We start from the raw sequence: 24,385 nt of genomic DNA, 5'->3' as shown, positions 1-24,385 counted from the left end.
GTCATTGATTATCATGCCACCTGAAGTTTTCTTTAATATGATTTATTTATTTCAACACTTTATTTTTTTTCTTGTATATACTGTGCCTAAATCCCAGAGTGGACTTCAGGTAAAAATTAAACATAAAATGAACTAAAACAACTGTGCCTATGTATCTTTGTACAATTTGTTCATAGAATTTGTTTTTAATGAAACCTGCCCGGATTCCTTGTGATTGGCCGGGCTATAAATAAATCATCGTCATTATTATTATATTATTATTATTATGCAAATAAAACCTTGTTGACTTGGTGCTGGAAAGAATACAGTGTTGGCACCTGGTGAACATCCTTTTGCACTGAATTCCAAAATCAAGATGCTACTACTGAGAAAGGACTCCATTTGGAAGATGAGAAGCATCCTTCATAGAAGGTGCATAGAGAATGTGATGATTATAATGCTTGAGACAGGTTGATATCAGAGGTGGGCCTTTGTTTCTGCCTCTGCATTTCACATGGATGTGAGAAACTAACTCTGCAACAAATTACTTCCAAGTTTTCGCTTAACCTCACAGGTGCACACCATAATAGCAAAACCATAATAGCAAGACTGTAAATATTATAATTTTCTTAGTAGCAGTTAGCATGGTGATTTTCTCGCCTGCTTTTCAGATGTAGGGCTAATTACCTTTATGTGTCTTACTGTGATAGAAAGGTTGCTGAGACATGTTTTTAAAAGATGCTAAAGAAAATGCTCACTTGCCACAGCAAAGTGGATAATTGCTGTTCCTGTCTGAATTCTAGCAATTTCAAGTGCTAGTGCTAGTCTTCCTGTCTGACTACAAGGATGACTTCAAGGTGTGCTAAATTGCAAGAAGGTGTAAGTGTAAGCAGCATATCAAAAGAAATAATAATAATAATAATAATAATAATAATAATAATAATAATTTTTATTATTATTATTATTTTGTTCACTTGTATCATGCCTGTCTCCCATTACTGGGATTCAGGTTGCAGTAGAAGCTGGGCAGATACCAATATATTAATATGCTAGTTGACTTGATCCCTGTCCACCCGTCCGCAGACAATAGTTGCTTTAAACGAGGGATATGAGAGAAACAAATACATGGAGAAAGTATAAACTTTCATCCCATAACACTGGGATGGAACTCAAATAGCCCTCACCCTCTATGAGCCCCTAGACAGTTTTACATCCCCCAGAGAAAAGCTTCCCCCCATTTATTTTAACCCACCTGCGCAAATGAGAGAACTGTGCCTCTAAGTGACATGTTTCTTCTCTAAAACTGGTTTTGAAACTTCAAGTTAATTTCTGGTCATTTCTGGTTCATTTTGAGGGCCTGGTGCTGCCAATGGAGTGTTTTGAAACAAGAACAATGTTTAGAACTCAGAAATTTAAGAAATTTCTTTATTTAAGAAATTACAGATCCAGTCCAGTAATATTCATTATCAGAACTGGCCAGCAAACATTAAAATTGCCTAACTAAACTACCCACAATATCAAACTTCAGGCAGCTTAATTTTTATTCACTGTTCACTTCTGTTCTCTTTCCCATACTGCCCACTTCTTTGTGGTTACAACTTGATTCTTTCACAGAAATGAGCTTGGACAGGCTTGGCTCATATCTCTCTTCCAGCATTATTTGAGCATGTTTATCTTAAATTATTATCTTTCGGCCGTTGAGGGAGAGAGCAGGCCGGCACAGCGTCATCAGGGGCTGGCCTGAAGACAGAGTGCCCTCCCTCCGTAACTGTCATCTTTCGGCCATTGAGGGAGAGAGCAGGCCGGCACAGCGTCATCAGGGGCTGGCCTGAAGACAGAGTGCCCTCCCTCCATAACTGTCATCTTTCGGCCATTGAGGGAGAGAGCAGGCCAGCCCAGCGTCATCAGGGGCTGGCCTGAAGATACAGTATATCTTAATTGTAGATTTTTTTTTGTAGATTTTATTGATATTTGCTGTGAACCGCCCTGATCTATGGAAGGGCGGTATAAAAATAATAAATTTATTTATTATTATTAATTTATTAAATCACCGTGACTTAACAATACCACTTCTACTATATAACCCATCACACCTAATTCTTAACATTTTATGGCAAGCAAGTTGCCTAGGCAACTCCTGATATTCTCAGGCTTCCAGAGCTTGTCCACTTCCATATACTGGAAACTGGAACCAGGTGGGTCCCATTTATGCATCCAAGCCAATATTGTCTGCTCTGACTTGTAGAGGCTCCCTAGAATATATTTTCACTCTTGTGATACCTAATGGTCTTGCCTAGATAGGATAGGGATTGACCTACAGGGATTTTCTGCACTCAAGTGACTGAGCATCACTGAGCTAATAGATCCACTGTTTTTGTCTGTGCCCCTCATCCAATCTTCTCTCTCTCTCCAGTAGCGGCTGCTAAAATGTCATTCTTGATGGACTTCTAGGTTATCATGTCACCTTTGGCCTGATCCACAAAAGCAATTATTTTGTTATTTTCTTACTCTTGTCTTGAGATAGTTGAAACTAGAGACTTACTTTTCAACTGAATTCTGGGATTGAAAGAATTTAAAAGAGGAAGAGATGACAACCCCTTGATCCCTGAGACTTCTGCAGGGGAGAAGGCAGAAGCTAGTTTATTGTTGTGTAACTTACCTAGGTACAAAAACTTATATCTTCACTTTAAAAATAATATAATATTTCATGCTGCATGCAGACAAATTTTTATTTGCATAAGAAGAATATCACAAGGAAGACTGTGGACATTATCAGACAGGGGAAATTGGAAGTATAATCTAATGGCAATCCGAACGCAATCATGGGGTTTAACATTCTTGAGTGAAAGACTACCACATGCAATTTCAGGCAATGAGAAGTCAGTCCAAACGCAATCATGGGGTTTCACGTTATTGTGTGAGAGGTGATCACACACAATTTTGAGCAATGGCAAGCTATTTTTGGGCAATGGGAAGTCAGTTCAAACGCAATTCAAATTCATGTAAATTCGCTGAACTAGCGAATTCACATGAATGCATTCTGGCCCCACTTTCTTTTCATTTGAAATTGAGAGAAATTCTTCCCATGTGATAAACTCCCTTGTATCCTCAGAGCTTGGAAAATTTACTTTTTGTGATATTTCTTTTTTGGCTACTGATCATACTAGCTAGGGGATTCTGTGAGTTGTAGCCTCAAATAGGAAACCTTCAATACCTCATTTGTTCTGATCTCAGTTCTGTACATACAGTGTCTAATCCTTTTGAGTAGAGGAGATGAATATGCTTGTTTACTGAATGCAAGCTTACTTGCAGAGGAAAATGAACAGTGCCTAGATTATAGATTTTTTGTGGGGTTTTTGGGCTATGTGGCCGTGTTCTAGAAGAGTTTCTTCCTGATATTTCGCCAGCATCTCTGGCTGGCATTTTTAGAGAATGCCTACATTTTTTCTTCAACGAAGAGCAGACATCTTGGATGCCATGTCTACAGTGATTAATTTGGTGGCAAATGTTCATGTTGCAATTTTGTTTCTGGTTTACCCTCTCATTTAACCTTGCAAAAGCTTCATACAGCCTGAGAATGTATTCATGAATGTTTGCATGAATGTTTATGATGAGAAAATGGGCTACAAAAGGATAGGTGATGTTAATTTTGTGATAGAATTTGCTATAGCAATAGCAATAGCATGTATATTTCTATACCACTTATCAGTGAACTCATCACTCTCTAAGTGGTTTACAATCTGTAACCTAATTGCCCACAAGAAGCTGGGTATTTATTTTACCAATCTACAAAAGGATGGAAGACTGAGTCAACCTTGGAGCTCTTGGGATCAAACTCACAAGCTTGTGCCTGCAGCATCACCAGGGCCCCTCTTATACCTCTCATATATATCAGGGCTCCTCTTATAAACCTCTTCAGACATTTGCTCCATGTCATTGTTAAATCATAACAACTTTAAATGATCCAAAGTCCAAATGTTAACCTCTTGGACCCACCAGAGGCTTCTCTCGGCTTAAAAATTCTTTTTAAATTATCAGTATGAGAAATGGACAGAAATCCACTTTGGTTTGGGAAGATGAGGAATTCAGGCCTCCAGAAGTTGAAAATGCATTTTGTGGCCTTTTTTCCATTGTGCTAGATAGTAACTTAGGCGGGGTACAGACCGCCGCTTTGCGGCGGTCTGCTGCCGCCGCCGGTAAATCCGCGGGGGAGCCGGAGCCTTCAGACGGCGCAGCTCCCGCGCGGACCGAAAAAGAAGCTCCAAAATGGAGCTTCTTTTTGAGTCGCGTTTGTGACGTAGCGAGGCGCCAGGGGCGCACTCGCTACGTCATAAAGGCTGCGACACGTACACCACCATCTTGTACGTATTCAATACGTACTAGGGTTAGGGGGGTGCGGAAGCACCGCCCCTTCCTAACCTTAGTACGTATTGTATACGTACTATTTGGCGATCTGTAACCCGCCATTGAAACTATCATGAACTTTACGGCTGATGAGAGAGCATTTGAAAGCACTTCCTTCTCCAAACCACAGTGGCCCCAGTGGCCTTTGTTTTACAAAGATTTTTTTTATGGCAATGAAGCTGTGGGTTAGGTTTACCAACAACTGGAGCTCATCATCATTTACTCCATTGAAAGTTCAGCATCATTTGGATGCTGCTTTACAAAATGTTCCTTCAGAAACCCCAACAAGTACATTCAGCTCTTCTTTGTTGCTTTTTTTCATCACAGAACAAAACAAACAATTAGTCTGATTTGTCTTTACTCTTTACTTTCAGATCCCCAGTTTCTTCAGAAGATCAAGGTAAGAACCCAATTTTATTATTATTTAAATGCTGAAAATAAAATAAAATGTGGAAGACAGAGTTACAAAGCTCAGTTTGTAGAGTGAGGAAAGAAATGTCTTAGGCAGAATTGTATGCTCCTCTATGATTTCATTCAAATATATGTATATTTGTTCAGTTTGGATGTTCAAAATCTATGCCTGTGCTGCTTCAGTCCTATTACACATCCAGCTCAATAAATCATGAATTTTGTTAAAGTAAATTGGATAGAATGTGATTTAAAGATGGAAAAGAAATTCACTTGGGTTATATTTTCCTGTGAAAATATCTGTTTTGAACCTCTTGAGATTGGCAATAGAACAAAGCATATCTTACCTAAGAAAATTATATTTTTCTAGTGCTTGCAATGCAATTTGATGAAGAAAATGGTATATAAGCCATATGTACATCTGAAAAATTTTCATGAAGAAAAATGTGTGTATTTATTTGAAAACACACACATGCATGCTTTCTTCAATAGGAAATGATGTTCAATGCATACCCAAAACATACAGGAAGTTCCATGTGAGAAGATCTTGCAACTCAATATGAACATGACAGAATAAGTGTTATCTGGAGTCTTTAAAAGACAACAAATTCAAGGGATTTCCACACACCAAGACATAGTCTACCTTTTATTACCACTAACCTCTGGTTAATGAAAAAGAAAAGAAGCATTTTACTGCTTTTTAAAAATGCTCATAGTCCTCAGTAATCCTTACAGCAAATCACAAGTACAGGAATTAATGGCTTCATGACTCTGAGCATAGATGATTTATTCCTGCATGCAATTTATATGAAGCATTGCAATTTGTTGTATACTAGTTTTTCGCATGCTATCCTCAAAATTCCCATTATACTGTTATCAAGACATAAACAACCACTGTGTTATAGTATTAACATTTTTAATTAACTGTGTGCATGTACAAATAAATTCAGCCCTTTTCTCAGCTTGAAAAGTGGACTGCTTTGGCCAGTTGGGGTAATATTGGAACATATTACTTGTTCCTTAAAATGGGGGAGGGATGATTTTCAGGAGGAAGCAAAAATAATTGAATTGGTTTGAGTTTGGTTGGCAAAGGCTGAGTGCTCCATTTAATGTGGCAAGTAACATGTTGCAATCCTACCTGGCGAAAAATGGAGTTATGTCTCCATAGGCTTTAATCAAGCAGCCTACTCCAACCTAGTATTATGTACTACAATACCCATATTCCTTAACCATTAGCCACATTCAAAACATCTAGGGGAGACTGGCTTGTAGAAAAGTGTAACACAGAAGTGGGAAACTTGTGCCCTATCCAGGTATTGTTCAACTGCAATTTCCACCATTCCTCAAGCATATCTTAGCCGGGGATGATGGGACTTGAATTGTGACAACATCTGGAGAACCACAAGGTGCTCAACCCTGGTGCAGCAGCACAAAAATGAGATACTAACTTATCTCCTACATGAGAAGTACTGGGGAATAACAAGGGGAAGGGTCCTTAGAAACAGATAAATGAGACTTATCTAACCTAGCTATGTCTACTCTTACCTTGTCCAAGCCAGCACCCTCAATATACATTGTACAGTGGGCCCTTCCCTTATGCAGGGGATCTGTTCTGGATACCCCCAGATAAGAGGAATTCTGTGCATGCCCGTGCCCCATTGAAAAAAATGGGGCACGTATTTGTGGTGGCGTGTGGTGCCTGCGCCAGAGCACACACACCATATATTTTACTGTCATGTGGCTTCAGAATAAGCTTGTAGCCGCATATAGTGCAACTGTGTACAGCGTGGGCTCACTGTACTACAACTGTACTGGCTGAAGTCAATAGGAGCTTTAGTCTGTAGCATGCTGTTTTGGAGAAGTCCAAATTATTAAATCAGCAACTTTCTAACAACTCCCATCTGAGATATATATATATATATATATATATATATATATATATATATGGTGGTGGTGGTGGTGGTGGTGGTGGTGGTGGTGGTGGTGCATCAAATGCATGTCTTCTTCAATTAATTGTCGCTTACTACTTGATGTACTTTTGGTGCCTGTTTATCAAACCATTTCCTGTATTGCTATATACTGTATATGCATTATCCTACTTGAGAGTATGTATTTTCCCTGGAAAATGATTAACCATCCATTTTGAAGCCAAGCCCTCCCTCCAGTCCATCTGCCTTGGTCCAGGCCTTGGAGGTAGAGAGGAACTGCTGGACCTCTTACCCTTTCCCGCCACCACTCCCTTCTCCTTCTGTGTCATGTCTTTTTAGATTGTAAGCCCGAGGGCAGGGAACCGTCTAACTAAAAAGATTGCATGTACAGTGCTGTGTAAATTTACAGCGCTTCATAAATAAAGGTTAATAATAATAATAATAATAATAATAATAATAATAATAATAATATAAGAAACACTGAGTTCAAAGCTACTCACTCTTTTAACTGACCTTGTATCTGAGGGGTAGCAACAGGGGCTACTGAGTGTGGAATTAGTGCATTTCCCGGTAGGAATTCTGCCTCCCCCCATGATATTTTCTTTCATTACTCAAATTTCTAGCATTGCAGTGACTCAAAAGTTCAGCTGAACATTTAGAAATATAATTTAGGCACCAAAAGAAATGGGGCAGGCAAAATTGCCAAGGGAATGTTCAGGTGTAAGAACTCTAGTTGTAAATGATTTTCAGCATTTCACTCTTTACAGCTCTAGAAATTTAGGCACTGAATGAAAATGTCCTGCAGAGCAGAATTCTTATTTGGGAGGAGCAATCCTCTCATTTTGCTCTTCACAGTACCTACATACCTGTTTTGTATGCCAATGTACTTGGTACTTCAGCTGTCAAAGAAACAAAATTCTCCTTTAATCCTGTGATATGTAATTTTGCTGTGTCAAGAGACTATATCCTGTTCTTTCTCATTCTAGCTGAGTGATAAGATTATTTCACTTGGCCCCTGCAAAAACTTGACTCCATTGTTGTTTATTCCCACAGTTCAGATGAAATATTATTGTTTAATAGGCTTTCTAGGATACCAGTATCAAGCTACATGTCAATAGGCAGTGATACAGTCCTTATAGGTTTTCCTTATGTTATCTTATTACTCTGTCATGTTATCTAATAATGAGTGTCGGGCAGAATATGAGTACTTCCTTATGGATTCTCTTGGCTTTAATCTTTGAGTATCAACCCCTGCCATCTCTCTTTCTTTCTGCTTCCACTGTTTTCTTCCTTTGTATGCATTCCTCTCATGTTCCATTTACCACCTGTGCCTCTGTTACCAAGGACTGGCTCTACGGTTTGATCAATATCCCTAACCACTGCAGAACTATAAAAGCATTTATGAGCTTACTTTGAAATGGAGAACGAAAGCCGCAAGCACTCTTCACCTATCATACCAAGGACATTAAAAGCTTCTGTTTAATGACAGTGAAATAGCTGATTGAGAAAATGTATTACCACATGGTTATAGGCTAGAGCAAGAATTACAATTTCTCATTCCTGGTGTCTTTTATGAAGCAATGGTTTCAGAATCTTTAGTATGTATGTTTTAGTGACTGTGTTTGCATGGGAAAGGAACATATTCTTGCATAGGCTTGAACCCAGAGAAGAGCTATTTACAAATAACATTACATTGCTGTTGTAACTTAACCAGGCATAATGTCAGTCTTTTTGCCTTATTACTGTAATTTTATTTGTATTTACTGAAACTGACACAGACTACACTGAGGGGGACAATTTAATTTGGGGGGCAAAATTCTTATGGAAGGCAATGCCTTTATGCCATGTCCCCATATCTACACCCCTGATTGTACCATACATTTTAAAATAAGTTGTTGATCCCATGTTACTTTCACTCCAGGACAACAGAGCAACACCAAGCAATTGCTATTCTGCTGCCTCCCAGTGAATTTAACATTCCCTTTGTTTCTTCAGATGTCTGAGACTCCTCCATTGCAGATTAAGTGGTGGGATTCACACAGGCCCCAGGATGCCGATGATGGCAGACGGGAGCAGGGGCTTTTCTAAACATAAGAGGATCAGAACACAGGCCCATCCAGTCCCCCATTTACTTATAAACATGGCTTGCTAGGTATCACACTTTATCTAGTATGGCTAAATCTACTCATGAATGTTCTAAATTAGGCTTTAAACTTCAGATTGCAATCTTGACAGTTCTCAGGAGGAGCCAAAGGAAAGAAATACCTCACCCTCTAGTATGGTTTTCAGTGACATACAGTGAAGCTCTGATCTTCAAGGAAGCGATTAAAGTCAGATTTTATTTTCTTCCTCCACCCCCTGGCATGGTTGCCCCCACTGTGCCTACTCCTGCCATATGGGATTCCAAACTCAGATGGGAGAAGGAAACGTTTTTCAAGAGTGTGTCACTGGATGGAGAGAGGAAAAACCTGGATCCACTGGACTGAATATCCACTCTCAACACTTGACCATGTAGTCAACATGGAAAGATGTTTAGATGCTCCTCAGAATGTGACTAAACTAATTACCTAATTGCTTAATGGGAGAGGGTCCCTTCCCCCCAGGTTAAATGTAAAATCAAGCTGTATAGATGGGAGAAAGATCCAGAAATGGATCTTCTGGCAACAGCCCAGCAAGGCTTTGGACATTTAACAGCCTTCAGGAGTGGAGGCCTCACTTCTCTGGTTCTACCCATTCAAGAGTTAAAACCTAACTGGTAGATTAATAAACTAAATATGTAGGTCACTAAGAAGGGGATATGAGCTTTTATTAGCAAGGCAATAATTGTTTTAGCTGTTTCTACATTGTTTTGTAAGACACGGAGAAATGTAAGCTATTGCACTTAGGGCGGAAAAATGAAGTGCACAGATATAGGATGGGGGACACCTGGCTGAACAAGACTACATGTGAAAGGGATCTAGGAGTCCAAGTAGACCATAAGTTGAACATGAGTCAACAGTGCAATGCGGCAGATAACAAGGCCAATGCGATTTTAGGCTGAATCAATAGAAGTACAGTCGGCCCTTCTTATACACTGATTTTTTATACACGGATTTAAGCATACACGGTTTGAAAATGTTCCAAAAAAGTATAAATTTACCTTGATGTTCCATTTTTTGTTAGGGACACCATTTTGCTATGTCATTATACTTAATGGGACTTGAGCATACACGGATTTTGTTATACATGGGGGATCTTGGAACCAAACCCCAGCGTATAACAAGGATCCACTGTATAGTGTTTAGATCAGGGGTTGGCAAACTACGGCCCGCAGGCCGCATCCGGCCCGCCAAGGCCTTGGGACCGGCCCCTGCCTGGTTCTGCTGCCGCCCCCACCGCAGCTGGGTTGACCGCTCTGAGGGCAGAGGGGGAGGCCACACACTGCCCTCTCCGCCCTCCCCCGCCCTCTCAGAGTGGCCCTGCACTGCCTCCTCCCCCTCGCGGAGGAGGAAGAGGAGGCGGCTCTTGGGTCACTCTGAGGGCGGAGGGGGCGGAGAGGGAGGAGGAGGAGGAGGAGGTGAGAGGCCTCAAGGGATTTTTTTGGGGGGGTGCTTTTAATGCTAACAAGTCTCCCTTGTTTTGACAATGATTATGATGATGATGATATTAGTCAGCTTGAGAGGCATGCAGGCCCTGTTTCAGAAGCCGAGAGAGTGTGACTTTCCAAAGTGCCTTTTCTGTGTGTTTTTGGTTCTGAGGCATGGCCAGTGTAAATTGCTGTGATTTTTACAAACTCATGTCTTTGGAATAGCGGTATATAAATAAAACAAATTATGTGCAGTGAAGAAAAACCAAAGCCCCTTGACCAAGTAAGTACACACTTCTGAGAAGTATAGTTGGTGCAAGAAACCTGAAATAGCAAATACACTTCTTGTGAAACCACCTGGACATGTTCAATATATACATAGCCATGTTAAACCATGTTCAGTGTGAAACCCAAAGAGTTTGGTTCTGCAGTAAGCCTCTGATTAAATATGCAAGAGATTGGCATGTTAAGTAAAGCCATTTGAAATGCCCAAATGTGCTTAGTGTGTGTGTTTACGGTGGGGGGTGGGGGTGTTTGGCCAGAAAGGGAAGTCCATTTCTGTCATTTTTAAAAAATGTGTCCTACATTTGAAAATGTTGTCCATGTTAATTATTTAATTTTAACCCCCCCCCCCCCCCACCGTTGGCTGGGGGACACCAACCTGGCCCCTGGCTCAAAAATGTTGCCTATCCCTGGTCTAGATCAAGGGAAGTAATAGTGCCATTCTATTCTGCTTTGGTCAAGCCCCACCTGGAATACTGTTTCCAGTTCTGGGCACCACAATTCAAAAAGGACATTGAGAAACTGGAGCATGTCCAAAGGAGGGTGACTAAAATGGTGAAAGGTCTGGAAACCATGCCCTATGTGGAAAGACTCAGGAAGCTGTGGATGTTTAGCCTGGAGAAGAAAAGGTTAAGAGGTGATATGATAGCCCTGTTTAAATATTTGAAGGGATGTCAAGCTTGTTTTCTGCTGCTCCTTAGACTAGGACCCAGAACAATGGATGCAAGCTCCAGGAAAAGAGATTTCACCTCAACATTAGGAGGAACTTCTTGACAGTAAGAGCTGATTGACAGTGGAACACACTCCCTCAGAGTGTAGTGGAGTCTCCTTCCTTGGAGGTCTTCAAACAGAGGCTGAATGGCCATCTGTCGGGGATGCTTTGATTTAGATTTCCTCCATGGCAGGGGGTTGGACTGGATGGCCCTTGTGGTCTCTTCCAACTCTACAATTCTATGATTCTACATGCTGTGCAAGGCAATCTAGCAACAGGCTTGAGGTTTTAATCAGTGGAGCTACACCTTTGAGCTACTCCTGTTTGGTTTGGGGTCTAATGGGGTGTGTTTGTACTTTTTTGAATCTGTTTTAGTTCTAATATATTACTCTTATAAAGAATTAAGAAGGTAAAACTGGAAGCAATCCTGTTATGCAGGTGGTGAGGGAGGGAAACATTGAATGAAAATCCTCAAGTCTACAATGCAATTTCATTTTAAAATGTTCCTCAGAGGCCAGATGAGAAAGAGAGCTTTTTGGTAATCCTCCTTTCGAGAAACATCCGTTGTGAGCCATGTTCCTCCACCCCTTTTCACTTCAAATAGGGTCCAAGTAACAAAATCATGAATATTTTAATGTTAACATACTCATAATGTTAATGAGTAGTAGGTTCTATGTGATTGTTCTATTTATGCAAATAGCAGTCTTCCTATTTCTTTGGTATCTTGTACTGATACCAACACTGAGGTTTTGAACAATTTGGTGACTTATGTAAAAAATTAAAAGACACAATTCTTTGTGTTGACTTGATGGGAAATCTTACGGTGTTCAAAGAAGACTTGTGCTCAGACAAACAAAAAGCTTACTTAGTCCATTATTTTGTTCATGGGAAGCCTACAAGTAGGGGATGAGTACACCAGCACCCTCCTACTCATGTTCCCCACTGAGAGATGCAGTGCCTCTGACCCTGGAGGTAGCGTATAATCATCATTTGAACTTAGAATCATCATTAGAACATACAAGAACTAAGGCTTATCTTATCCGTCTCTCTGTTTACACACTGTCCAATCAATTGCTTATCAGAAGCTAATCTGCAGGAACTGAGCACAATTGCACTTTCCTCTTCATGTTTTCCAGCAACTCATACATGGAAGGCGATAAACCACTTTGGCTCATAGCCTTTCATGGCTTCATACTCCATGAATTTATCCAATCCATGAAGGTAGGCAGCCATTAGCTAGTGCTTGTGGCAGTGAATGCTGCAGTTTTCTGTCTTATATGAAAAAAGACTTCCTTTTATCTATTCTGCATCTCCTGCCATTCAGCTTCAGTGAGTGACCCTAGACTATTGTGCTAAGAGAGACCAAAAAGAAAGGGGAAAAAAAAGCTTCTTCCTGTCTATTTTCTCTTACTTATATGTAATTTTGCCTATCTATAGCATGTCCCTTCTTACTTACCTTTCAATTTCTTTGAGTGGGGGAAAAGTCCTTCCCACCAGCATGCACAGACTGAGGGTCCAAACAGATGGGCCAAAATAAACCTGCTTTGGGTCACTTTGGAGGTATGCTGTTTAAATGATGCATGTGTCCTAAGAGGCCGGAAGGTGTGCTAAAGCCACGCTCCATTCCTAAGGACTGGAGTGCAGTTTTGGCGCAACTTCTGGCCTCTTAAGATGCATGTGTCATTTAAACAGCATACCTCCAAAGTAACCTGAAGCAGCTTTATTTTGGCCTGTCTGTTCAGCCCCTGAGTCAACGTTTTCATCAGCTATCAACAGAAAGAGCCGGGGAGGGGGGGTATAGTGGTTTAAGTGTTAGACTATAGGACTCCCAGAGACTGGGATTTGAATCCCTTCTCAGCCGTGGAATCCCGAAGGATGACTTTGGGCAAGTCCCACTCTATCAACCTTAGAGGAAAGCAACAGGAAACCTCCTCTGAATAAATTTTGTCAATAAAACTTTATAATAGGATTGCCATCAGTTGGAGTTGACTTGAAGGAATATAACAACAACAGCTTGGCATGTATGTGTATGTGTATGTATTTATATATGCACATACATTCTCTCTCTCTCTCTCTCTCTCTCTCTATATATATATATATATATATATATATCTCAGCTATTATTAGCTCCTGTAAATACCAGCATATTTTAGTTGTATGTTCTGTGTGTGGATGGTGGAATTTGCTTTTTTATATCAAAACAATGCCAGTGAATCACTCAGTGATGTACTCTACAATGCAAGTCTTTCTTCTTGCAATTTGTATCAGTCAAGTGCACAGCCCTGACTGGGACTTATTTCTGCAGTCAGAACAGACATGGCTTGAATTCAGGTTGCAGCATCCTCTTGTCAGAGCCACTGACAAAAAAGATGGAAGATAAACCTGTTGCATAGACTGCAATCCCCACAGGGCCTTGGCTGACAAAGAAACAAGTGTCAACCTCTCTCTTTAAGCAGGGCCTGCCCTGTGGGATGTGTGGTACTCAGAGCAGGTGAGTAAAGTGTCACATGCCCAGAGGGAGATGGTGAAAGTAGATGAAAGGGGAAGACAATTGGTTATGGCTTATTGTCTGAGTCTCCTTCATGGCAAATTTTGTAATTTGAGGAGAAACGAATGAGGGTCAGACCTTGCTACGAGTGTTGAATGACAATTCCTTTCCATTCTTATGTTAGATGTCTCATGATCAGTTATATTTTGGATGCAGTGTTATATACAGGAATCAAAAGCTATCTCTCCATCAAACAAAACAAGCAAACAAACAAAACTCAAAGCCAGCAAGCTAGAATTGATATCCCAGCCAAAACCTATGCAGCAGGGGTAGGCAACCTTTTTGAGCTGGGGGCTGGGTTGGTGTCCCCCAGACAACCGGGGGGGGGGGGGGGGGGGGGAGCCAAAAATAAATAATTAATTAATATAGGACAACATTTTCAAATGTAGGACACGTTTTTTAAAAATGGAGGACATGCAAAAAATTTTTATGATTTTTAAAAAATGTTAATATAAATGCATGTTTCTTAGGCATGATCAAAATGGAGGACATTTGGGCATTATTCCTAGACAGATGGCAGAAATGGACTTCCCTTTCTGGCCAACCCCCCCTCCCCCCATTCCAAACAGCACATTTGGGCATTGAACATGGCTTTACTTAAGATGGCCTCTTGCATATTTGAGAGGCTTATTGCATAACCAAACTCTTTGGGTTTCACACTGAACATGGGTTCACATGGCTATGCATATTGAACATGTCAAGGTGGTTTGACAGTTCTTGCACCAAGTGTACTTCTCAGAAGTGTGTACTTGGTCAAGGGACTTTGGTTTTTCTTCACTGTGCATGAGTTTGTAAAAATCACAGCAATTTACATTGGCCTTGCCTCAGAGGCTTTCTGATATCAATATCACCATTAAAGAACCAAAAACACACAGAAAAGGCACTTTGGAAAGTCACACTCTCTTGGCTTCAGAAACAGTGCGTGCATGCCTCTCAAGCTGACTCATATCATCATCATCATCATCATCATCACCACCACCACACTATCACTGTCAAAACAAGGGAGACTTGTTAGCATTAAAAGCACCTAAAACACACTTTGGAAGGTGACACTCTCTCGGCTTCTGAAACAGTGCCTGCATGCCTCTCAAGCTGACTCATATCATCATCATCATCATTATCATCATCATACTATCATTGTCAAAGCAAGAGAGACTTGTTAGCACTTAAAGCACACAAAATAAAATTTAAAAAAATCTTGAGGCCTCTGGCCACTCATCACCTCCTCCTCTTCCTCCTCCTCCTCCTCCCCCTCCTCCTCCCCCTCCTTCTCTTCCTTCTCCTCTTCCTTCTTCTCCTCCCCATCTCCTCTTCCTCCTCCTACTTCTGCTCCTCCTCCTCTTCCTCCTCCTCCTCCTCCTCCTCCTTCTTCTCCTCCCCCCTCCTCCATGTGCTGCGTGGCCTGGGGGTGGAGGAGGCAGAGGAGAAAGAGGTGGGCAGCATGGGCGAGGCAGGGAGGGCAGCGCGGGGATTCCCCCTTTGCCTTCTCTGCCCCAGGCCGCGTGGCCCTCCTCTTCCTCTTCCGTGCAGTGGAGGAGGAGGAGGAGGAGGCGGTGGCGGCGGCAGGACCGGGCTGGGGCCGGTCCTGCTGCCTCCATAGGCCACTTCCAGCCTGCTATACAGCTTCTACAAAGAGTTGTGATCCAAAGCTCTATAGACTAGTATCTCATTAAAAAAAACTGCAATCATTTAATCTTGCAGAAGCTAACACCATTAAAATATGAACCCAACACAAGCACTTACAGAGATGGGCACAATAATGATAAAAGCCAAACATGTTTCAAGAATGACTTCATATGTGCTCTAGAATATGATTTAAAAAAACAAAGCAAAACAAACATGACATGAATAATGAAATTACCTTTTACAGTCTGAATTATCTGAAAGCTTGATTTCAGATCTATGTGCTATGATATCTAAAAGGAAAATCACCCCCAAACTGACATGGAAACATAGAACCAGAGTTGGTAGGGGCTTCATGGGCCATAAAGTCCAACCCTCTGATCAGTGGAGGATCTCTAGCAAAAGCATCCCCAGCAGGTAGCTGTCCAGCCTCTTTGTGAGGATGTCCAGAAAAGAAGATCATACCACCACTCTAGGCAATTGATTCCATTGCAGAACCGCTCTTACTATCAAGAAGTTCCAGTTAACATGCTGTTGACTTTAGGTTCTGTGTTTAGCAAACTATTTTATCTTATGTTTAATTGTTTAATTAATAGACTGGCTGCCTATTAATTTCCAGACGCAGGACAAGGTGTTGGTTATTACCTTTAAAGCCCTACATGGCTTGGGTTCAACCTATTTAAGGGATTGCCTACTTCCATACAGTCCACCCCGCACACTTCATTCCTCTGTAATTTATTGCAGCCTTTAAAGACCAGATTAACTGCAACCTCTCTGAGGACTGTTTCTGCAACTGCTCCCAGGCTATGGAATGGCCTGCCGGACAAGATCCATCAAATTACCAACTTAGAACACATACAGACAGGCTAAAATAAAGCTGTTTCAGGTCACTTTGGAGGTATGCTGTTCAAATGATCCATGTGTCCTAAGAGGCCAGAAGCCGTTCCAAGGCCATACTGCAGTTCTAAGGACTGGAGCACAGCTTTGGTGCAGCTTCTGACCTCTTAAGATGCTTGTGTCATTTAAACAGCATACCTTTATTTTGGTCTGTCTGTATGGGCCCGTAGACAGCTTAAAAAAAGCTGTCAAGACGGATCTCTTCCAGCAGGCCTTTCCCAAATCAATTCCCCGGCCACAGATCGATTACCCCCTTACACCATGTTTTTACTACCACCCTGCCTATGTCATCTTTATTATAAATTGACTTTAAAACTCTTAACTGTAATCTATTTAATTCTTTTTAAAGGGGGTGATATTGTAATTTTATGTGTTATATTATATGTTGACATTTCAGTGTGAGCTGCTCTGATTGTCTTGCTACAGAAGAGCAGGATATAAATAAAAGTTTTATTTATTTATTATTTCATTAATTATCCCTTTAAGGCATTCATTGAGAGGAAAGATGCCATCCTTGGTCAAACTTGTCATCCAAGGCATCGAGAGATATTATCTGGGTGTCATCAGTATGCTGATAATATCCTGCCCCATGTCTCCAGATGATCTTCCCCAGTGGCTTCATATATATACACACTCATCCCTACATATTTGCAGCTTTGATTATTGACAGATTTGATTAATATGTTCTCTCTAGGAATATCAAGGTCCTCCAGTGCAACTCTTTGGTCAACTTTAACTAAAAGTTGCACTGAAAGACCTAGAGATTCCTAAAGAGAATACTCCACTAAGCATTTGTAGCTCCTCCATTGCAGTTCTGTGGTCAGTGTCTGTTGGACATTGATCACAGAGTTTCACTGGAGGACCTAGAGATTCCTAGAGAGGTGTCCTCTCAGGTAAAAACATGGTATTTTTGTTATTTGCAGTTTTTCCTTATTCACGAGGGTCTTGTGCCCCTAATCCTAGTGAATAGGGACAAGTGCATTGAATAACAATGGGGACGCTAAATTTAAATTCTAGATGATAAAAAATATCAATACAAATGCAAGACACTCCAGTTAAAAGGTCTCCTGTGACTTCTAGTCAGCATCCATAGAACTGGCTAAACAGAAAGGTCTCCATTTGCTGGCCGAAAAAGCGCAGTGAGTCCAACCTAGCTTCCTGTGAGAGGAAATTCTGCAGTGTGGAAGCAGCAGACACTCTCATGTGTTCTCATCAAACATGACTGTGATAATGGTGGGATTAATAGAAAGCCCTCGCTTGAGTATCTTAAAATTGGTTAGGCTCTTATTGGGAGATGTCGTATGGTCTTTCAGGTAGCCTGGACCAAAGCCATTTTAAATTTATTTATTTATTTAAATATTTGTTTCTCCATTTTCAGTTTGAAAACACACACATCTAATGTATACAAATTGTGAATTGCTGGTAAAGCAATGGTGAAAACAAATGCCTGTTTTTAGAAAATATATCCAACAACACAGTATAAATATCTATTTATATACAATGTGTATGTATGTTTGTGCATATTAAAATAATGTTGCAGATTATTGTGGACATGGAATGGAACAGACTTGTGAAATGAATGCAGGCAAAATATGTATGCAATCTATCTGTCCCTGCCTTTTGTATAGAGCTGGGCTGTGACAGCAAGTAACAGTGTTTTAAAGGTATTCCTACCGATTGTGCCTATCAGAACCAAGGAGATCAAAACATTTCAAACAAAGGAGAAGTGAAGACCCTCAGAATTCTAGTCAAATGTATTCTGAATGGCCAAAAGTTCTTGCAATTAGGAGCAAAGGCATTTGCATATTGAGCCCTGATTAGCTTTTCACACTGCATTTGCTTTTAAATGTACCATTCCTCATTTACTCTTTCCTCACCCTATACTGGCCAATGTAACAGTGCTTTAATGAAATCCATGGAAGAATCAGCCAAAACCACATTGTTGACTCATCCCCCTGTGCTCCCATCTCTTTCCAGAAGTGGCAAAGATTTAGTCTTGGATTATTATTAACTTCAGTTAATATACTTGAGTTATCTGAGTAGATGTGTTCTGGACCATTAATTCTTTAACAGAAAATAGGATAGTTTTCTACACCACACAAAAGGAGAAAAACAAAACAAAACAAAACAAAAAGCCCCCGAAGAGCAGTTCAACACGTTTCACCAATTTTTTTTATTCAGAACTAACAACCAGATCAGATGAACCATGCATAAGTAAACAAAAACAATTTTGAAACTTCTAGAGACCACTTGAATACTTCGTCCAAAATATACATGTGTATGTGCCTTCAAGTCGCCTGTTAACATATGGGAAGCCCATGATTTTCATAGGGTTTTCTTAGGCAAGAAATACTCAAATATAGCCTCAGCACCTGGAATTCCTTGGTGTTCTCCCATTCAAGTACTAACAAGGACTGGCCCTACTTAGCTTCCATGATCTAATGGGACCTGGTGCCTTTAGGGTGCCAAATATACTGTACAAGGTATATATATCACTGCCAAACATATAGATCTATACTTCTTTAATATGTGTTTGTATAGACGGAGGGGACTAATATACTTTCCTCTTTGTGTTTTGATTTTCATTCAGTCTCAATTCTTGCATTGTTTATGGCAGACACACTACTGCAACTTGACACCAACTGTCTGTGTTTATCCAGCCTACCTTTAACATCCTCTTAATACTCTTTTTCTGCCCATAGTTCCTGCCTTTTTGCTCCTCATCCTTTGTGTAGCTAGATATTTTTTTAGCAGCAACAATTGATCTATTATCTTCCCTCATTTTTTAAAACTTCCATCTGCTGGCTCTGCCTCACATCCTCCTACTGATGGGTCCTCAGATTTTTTTTTTTTATATACACAGCAAAATATTAAAAAATATACAGAGTATAGCAATAATGGTAATACTTATATAACAATATACATTACCTATAACCAATAAAAGTACAGTCTGCGTTTCTACAAAATGTACAAACTGCACTTCCAATAAAGATTAAAATAAAGACTTCCTAAACCTGGTGTAATGGAGATCACTTTCCTAATCAATTTTAACTCTTTTAGATGTATAAAATTTATATAATGTTCTGTGTAACTTATCGTCTTCTATTTATTCCACATCTGAGACAAAACACAAGTCAGAGAGATGATACGCACAAGGTTTCCTATTCTAATAGTCAATTACATAATTTTTCAAACAGTTTGATTTCCAACATGATTGACTATTTCAGTATCTCAAAGACATAGCGTTTCATATACATAAACAAGTTTGTCTTTAAATCATACAAGGAGAAAAAAGAGAAGTTTCATCTATCCTCAAAGAGAAGTTCTCAGGTGTCAAAACTTGTCAAAAACTTATCAAAAAAAATTCAAAACCGGTTTCCTTTCATCTTCAAATTTTCCTAATAAATTAGATTTAATTAAATAAGTTAACTTTTCCATTTCTACTAAATCGTACATTTTCCAAACCCAGTCTAAAAATGATGGGATCTGATCCCCTTTCCATTATCTAGCATAAACCTGCCTAGCTGCAGTCAGCATATAAACCAGAATCTTTCCATGTTTTTTTTCAAGTTCTTTTTCAAACATTCCTAACCAAAAAAGTTTTCGGGGTTTTCTTTAATTTAATTTGTATAATTTCCTCGATTATTTCATGGATTGCATTCCAAAATTGTTTGGCTTTTGGGCAGGACCACCAGATGTGAATTAAGGACGATGGGTCCTCAGATTTTAAACATATATTTAAATTGTTATTTGCCTTTGTTAGAACAAAATATAAAGATAAAAAATGTGATTTGTATGATATTGTTTTTGTATAGGCTGTCTTGTGTGTTGCCTGTTAAAAAGCAGGGTATACATCAGACATGTATACATCCCCTACCCCACTTTTGATACCTGATATGCGCTGCACCAGACCCACCCATAATGTAACTAAAAGTAGGCAGTTTACTTCTAGTTTTGTTTAAAAAAACAAAAACAAAACACTTCCCCCCTTTTGATTTTGGGAGTACAGTAGACAGGGGGCAGAGTTTAAAGGGAAAGTGATTTTTCCTCACTCGTGGACATTATTGCAAAAGGTTTCTAAGAGTGAAGAAGGATTGGGGCCATGGCAATCACGCACCATGGCCCTAATCCACTGTGGCACCAGCTGAAAAAGGAGCAGTTTTGAGCCACTCTTTTCCATGGCATGTTGGGGGCTTGCGGTGTTTAATCATTATGCTCCCAAGATGCCTGGAATCCAGCCCACGTGTGAGCAGTCGGGCAGCTGGAATCCGGCTTCTGAGTGGCCTCAGAGCATGTTGTGTCAAACACTGCACTCTGAAGCTGCTCAGACAGTGACACAAAGGGGCGGTCTGTTTCACCCCAAAGTAGAGTTTCTTGGCCTGATCCTCTCCCCCAAGTCCTGACTTACCAGGCAGCAACCACTGTGAGAGATGGGGGTCTGTTATTCTGTTGATTGGGACAGAGTACAGTAATATTTACCTCACACTGGTGCAAGGAAAAATTGTGATCAGAATCTTGCTTCTGATTGTCACATTGGAGATCACTTATGAGAGGGGACTGGAAATGTCAGCCTGCTGCACATTGCTCAACTGGAGAACATACCCATGTCACTCAATAGATTAGGGGACTGTAACTGCAAGCATGAATTCCAGCCCATACTATTAGGAACTATTGGGATCATATTTGTAGCTATGCATGGTTCTTTATGAGTTTAAATGTGCTGAAAGCTTTCTTTGTTACTGAAAGAGTCTCCTCTGCTGTACCACTGAGACTGAAATTGCTCACCATCCTCTGTGGCTTTTACAGACTGACCTGATAACAAGGTGAGAAATGAGGAGAGAAAGCTATGATGGAGTTACCAGACTTCTATTCAGCTTAGCAAGGCTTAACTCCCCCCTCCCCAAATGCTGTACACACCACAAAACGTCTTGAGGCCACTGGTTGTTATAATCCACAGTGAACAGAACTTATTATTTCTGTCCAACATCGGTTGCCAGTGTTCCAACTTTTATGAAAGAGACTGTTTCTTCACAGTGCCAATTGTACAAGATTTACCTAATTGACAGTATTTTGCTGGCAACCTCAGGAAAGAGCACAAAGGTTCAAAGATAAAGTGAAAGCAGGTTACCACTTTTATCCTCCAGCATTTACCAAGTAAGAGAATGGAGACTTTTTGATGTGCCAGCTAGCCCAGGGGAATGCATTATGTTGCCAGCTCAGTGTTTTGCCAGTTTGCTATCTGGGCAGAACTCTAGGATCTTCGATTCTGTCCATCTTACTGGTTTGCATCGCCACCCTTTTATCAAGAACACATACCCATTCAGAGAGGAATAAAGGATTTCTGCATTTTGCCTCAAATGCTCATCGTAGGAAAAGTCAAGAAAACAGTTATTTGGCTTCAGTGCTTAGTGAATGGAATAATGCTTTGTGACATATTCAAGGCCTTTAGTTACTTTATGGCATGATAAAGCCTGTGCATAATTCATGTTGTGTATCCTACAGCAGTGGCACTTGTCATCCTGTGAATAAATGCATTTTAAAGGTGTTCTTACCATAATTGCACATTGATAGTACCAGCCAATTCTTCCCTCCCCTACAGATGAACCAAGCCAAAACTACTTGTTTCATTTATGGTCATTGCTTTGGGTTTTAAAAACTATCTTCCATTTTTAGCCATTTCCAGCGCTGCTTGCAAATATGTTTACAGGTTTGGAGTGTTGTTCTTAATGTCACCTGCTTTATCTTCCTTCTCCTTCTCTTTGCCTGCTGCTCTCTCTTCTCCATGCTTCTATTTAATCTGATTGGGAGTAGAGACCTCCATGATTCTGTGGATTATATCCAACTTTTCATCTCATCTACTGACTATATAGACACTTCTAAGAAGAATTGTAGTGGTTGCAGTAGAGTTAGGGACACTGTGGTCCTCTAGATATTTTGGATCACAGCTGTCAGCAGACCCAGCATATTTGGAGTCCAAAATGTCTGGAGGGGATCAGGTTGCTTATTCCTGGCATAACCAACCCGAGTAATGGCAGGATGGTTGATGTTAGTAAAGCAGGAAAATGCTCCAACTGCTGCCATCAGAGGAAAGAATGACAACCAGGACACATAAATGCAAATGTATACATGTCATTTCAGTATTTATGTTCATCTGTATGGTTTTGAGGCAAATATAGAAGTAAGAACATATTCTGTTTTTATCCTTGCCCCTCCCTGATGAGGAATGAGAATGGGGTAAACAGCTAGAGTATCACTCTAGTGACTTTTACAATGTATTTTGAATTTGCAGTTTAAAAACAAAAAATATTGAGCCAAGAATAAATCCATATTCCTTTTCCAAAGAATACAAAAGCAAAAGCAACAAAAACATCTTCTTGAAAGGATAAGGAAGTCTTACACAGGAGAATTTGGTCTGATTCCTTAACCATAAATTAAGGTCCACTTAACACATGTTTCACAACAGGTTGGTTCAATAGGTTCAAGGACAAATTAGACATGATGGCAGGAGGCAATGTATATGTTACAGTTGGGTTGCCATGATATTCCTCCTGGGGATGGTATGGCCATTTAAAGTGCTTCATGTGTGGGGTGGGAGGCATGGTGAACTCATCCTCCAGCTATGTTTTGTTCTCTGAACCAGTCCAGCTATTTCTTGTGGGATTCCAGGAGCAGAAATGACTAATGTCATGACAAAAAGTAATGGGGAGACAATAGGATGTGGAGAATGAGGGCATTGAGCAATAGTGGGAAAGGTTCATTTTTTCTCCCTCCTCTGCACTCTGGTCCCTGCTGCACTCTAAATTACTCCCAGCCTCATTAATGGGAATTTGGTAAGACTTTACATGTGGAATGAGGTATCCTTCAGCCTTAGGGGACAGCAATGGCAAACCCCCTGCAAACAAGTCTTGCCAAGAAAAATCTGCAATAGGTTCCCCTTAAGATGACTTGAAGGCACACAATCACAAATGGCTTACATCTTGATGCGTGGAGCTGTGCTACCCTAGTTGAAGAAAGGAAGGAATGTAAGGGCAAGTAGTTTCCACAGCATATGGAAAAGATCTCTCTCTGAACCTCTAGAGAGCTGCCACCTCTCAGTATTGATGGACCAGAGATCTAACTCAGTATAAGGCAGGTTTCTAATTAACTTCATCCTTTCAAGCTCTTCCTGTGAGCATTCAAAGACGCATTTTCACAATTGCTAGCACAAAATAATAGTGATAATAGAAAACTAAGGTCAGCTGGGGAGAGTTAACTTATTTCTAGTTTTTATCTAATTTGCTAGTCTTAGATGTAAATTTAACATAGCATAACGTCAGAGGTCATTTTGCTAGTCCTTCCTCTGAAATATAGCCTATAACATCTCGTATTTGTTGATGGTCTCCCATTCAAGTACTAACCAGGGCTGACCTTGCTTAGCTTCCAGGATCAGACAATTTGATCTGATGCCTTTAGGGTAAAAGTTGACTGCACTTTAATTTTGATACAGGTCTGATTTGTTAAAAAGTTGAATGATAAGCATGAAACAACAGGAGAGAATGAGAGATTATATGGTTAATAGAGATAAACTTGGAAAATTGTTTGGCACACATTGATGGAGCTGTAGAATGTGAGGCACAGAAGAAGAAACTTTCCCCAAATGTTTTACCTGTCTGCATCTTCTTACTCATCTTGCTTTCCTTTATTTTTTATTATTTAACACATTCAGCAACACTTACATTTCAATTGAAATAGCTTCTGGGTAGATTTCAGAACCATATATCTGTTGTTCCAAAATCTGCCTTAGGAACTACGGTAGTTTTTAATCTTGTATGGAACTCTGCTGCTTATTGGTTATGTTATAAGAGTTCTTGTGCTGCACAATCTGGAAACAAAATGAGAAATGATCTCTGAGTTGTCATCTTGCAAAACAATAATGCAAGGAAAAACTATATTTTATATATTTTAGATGCATGTTATGCATTTTTTATGTGCGCTACGTGAAACACATTTGTTAAGTTTCTTTGGTTGCATCTTTTTATTTGTCTTTTAGTTCAATCTCT

General features: G+C 40.2%; 1 protein-coding gene across 1 annotated transcript in view; it reads left to right on the top strand.

The window, feature by feature from the left end:
• The window catches only part of DGKI (diacylglycerol kinase iota), a 158,074-nt gene that overhangs the window by 109,045 nt on the left and 24,644 nt on the right, over window positions 1-24,385 (top strand). Inside the window, exon 17 of the mRNA XM_042469134.1 lies at window positions 4,758-4,783. Coding sequence (XP_042325068.1) covers window positions 4,758-4,783 — 26 coding nt within the window. The remainder of the gene's footprint in view (window positions 1-4,757; window positions 4,784-24,385) is intronic.

This window comes from Sceloporus undulatus, chromosome 5 (assembly GCF_019175285.1).
Source record: "Sceloporus undulatus isolate JIND9_A2432 ecotype Alabama chromosome 5, SceUnd_v1.1, whole genome shotgun sequence".
In the NCBI taxonomy this organism is placed as follows: Eukaryota; Metazoa; Chordata; class Lepidosauria; order Squamata; family Phrynosomatidae; genus Sceloporus; species Sceloporus undulatus.
Note: the sequence above shows the minus strand (reverse complement) of the source record. Positions and strands in the feature narration are given on the sequence as shown.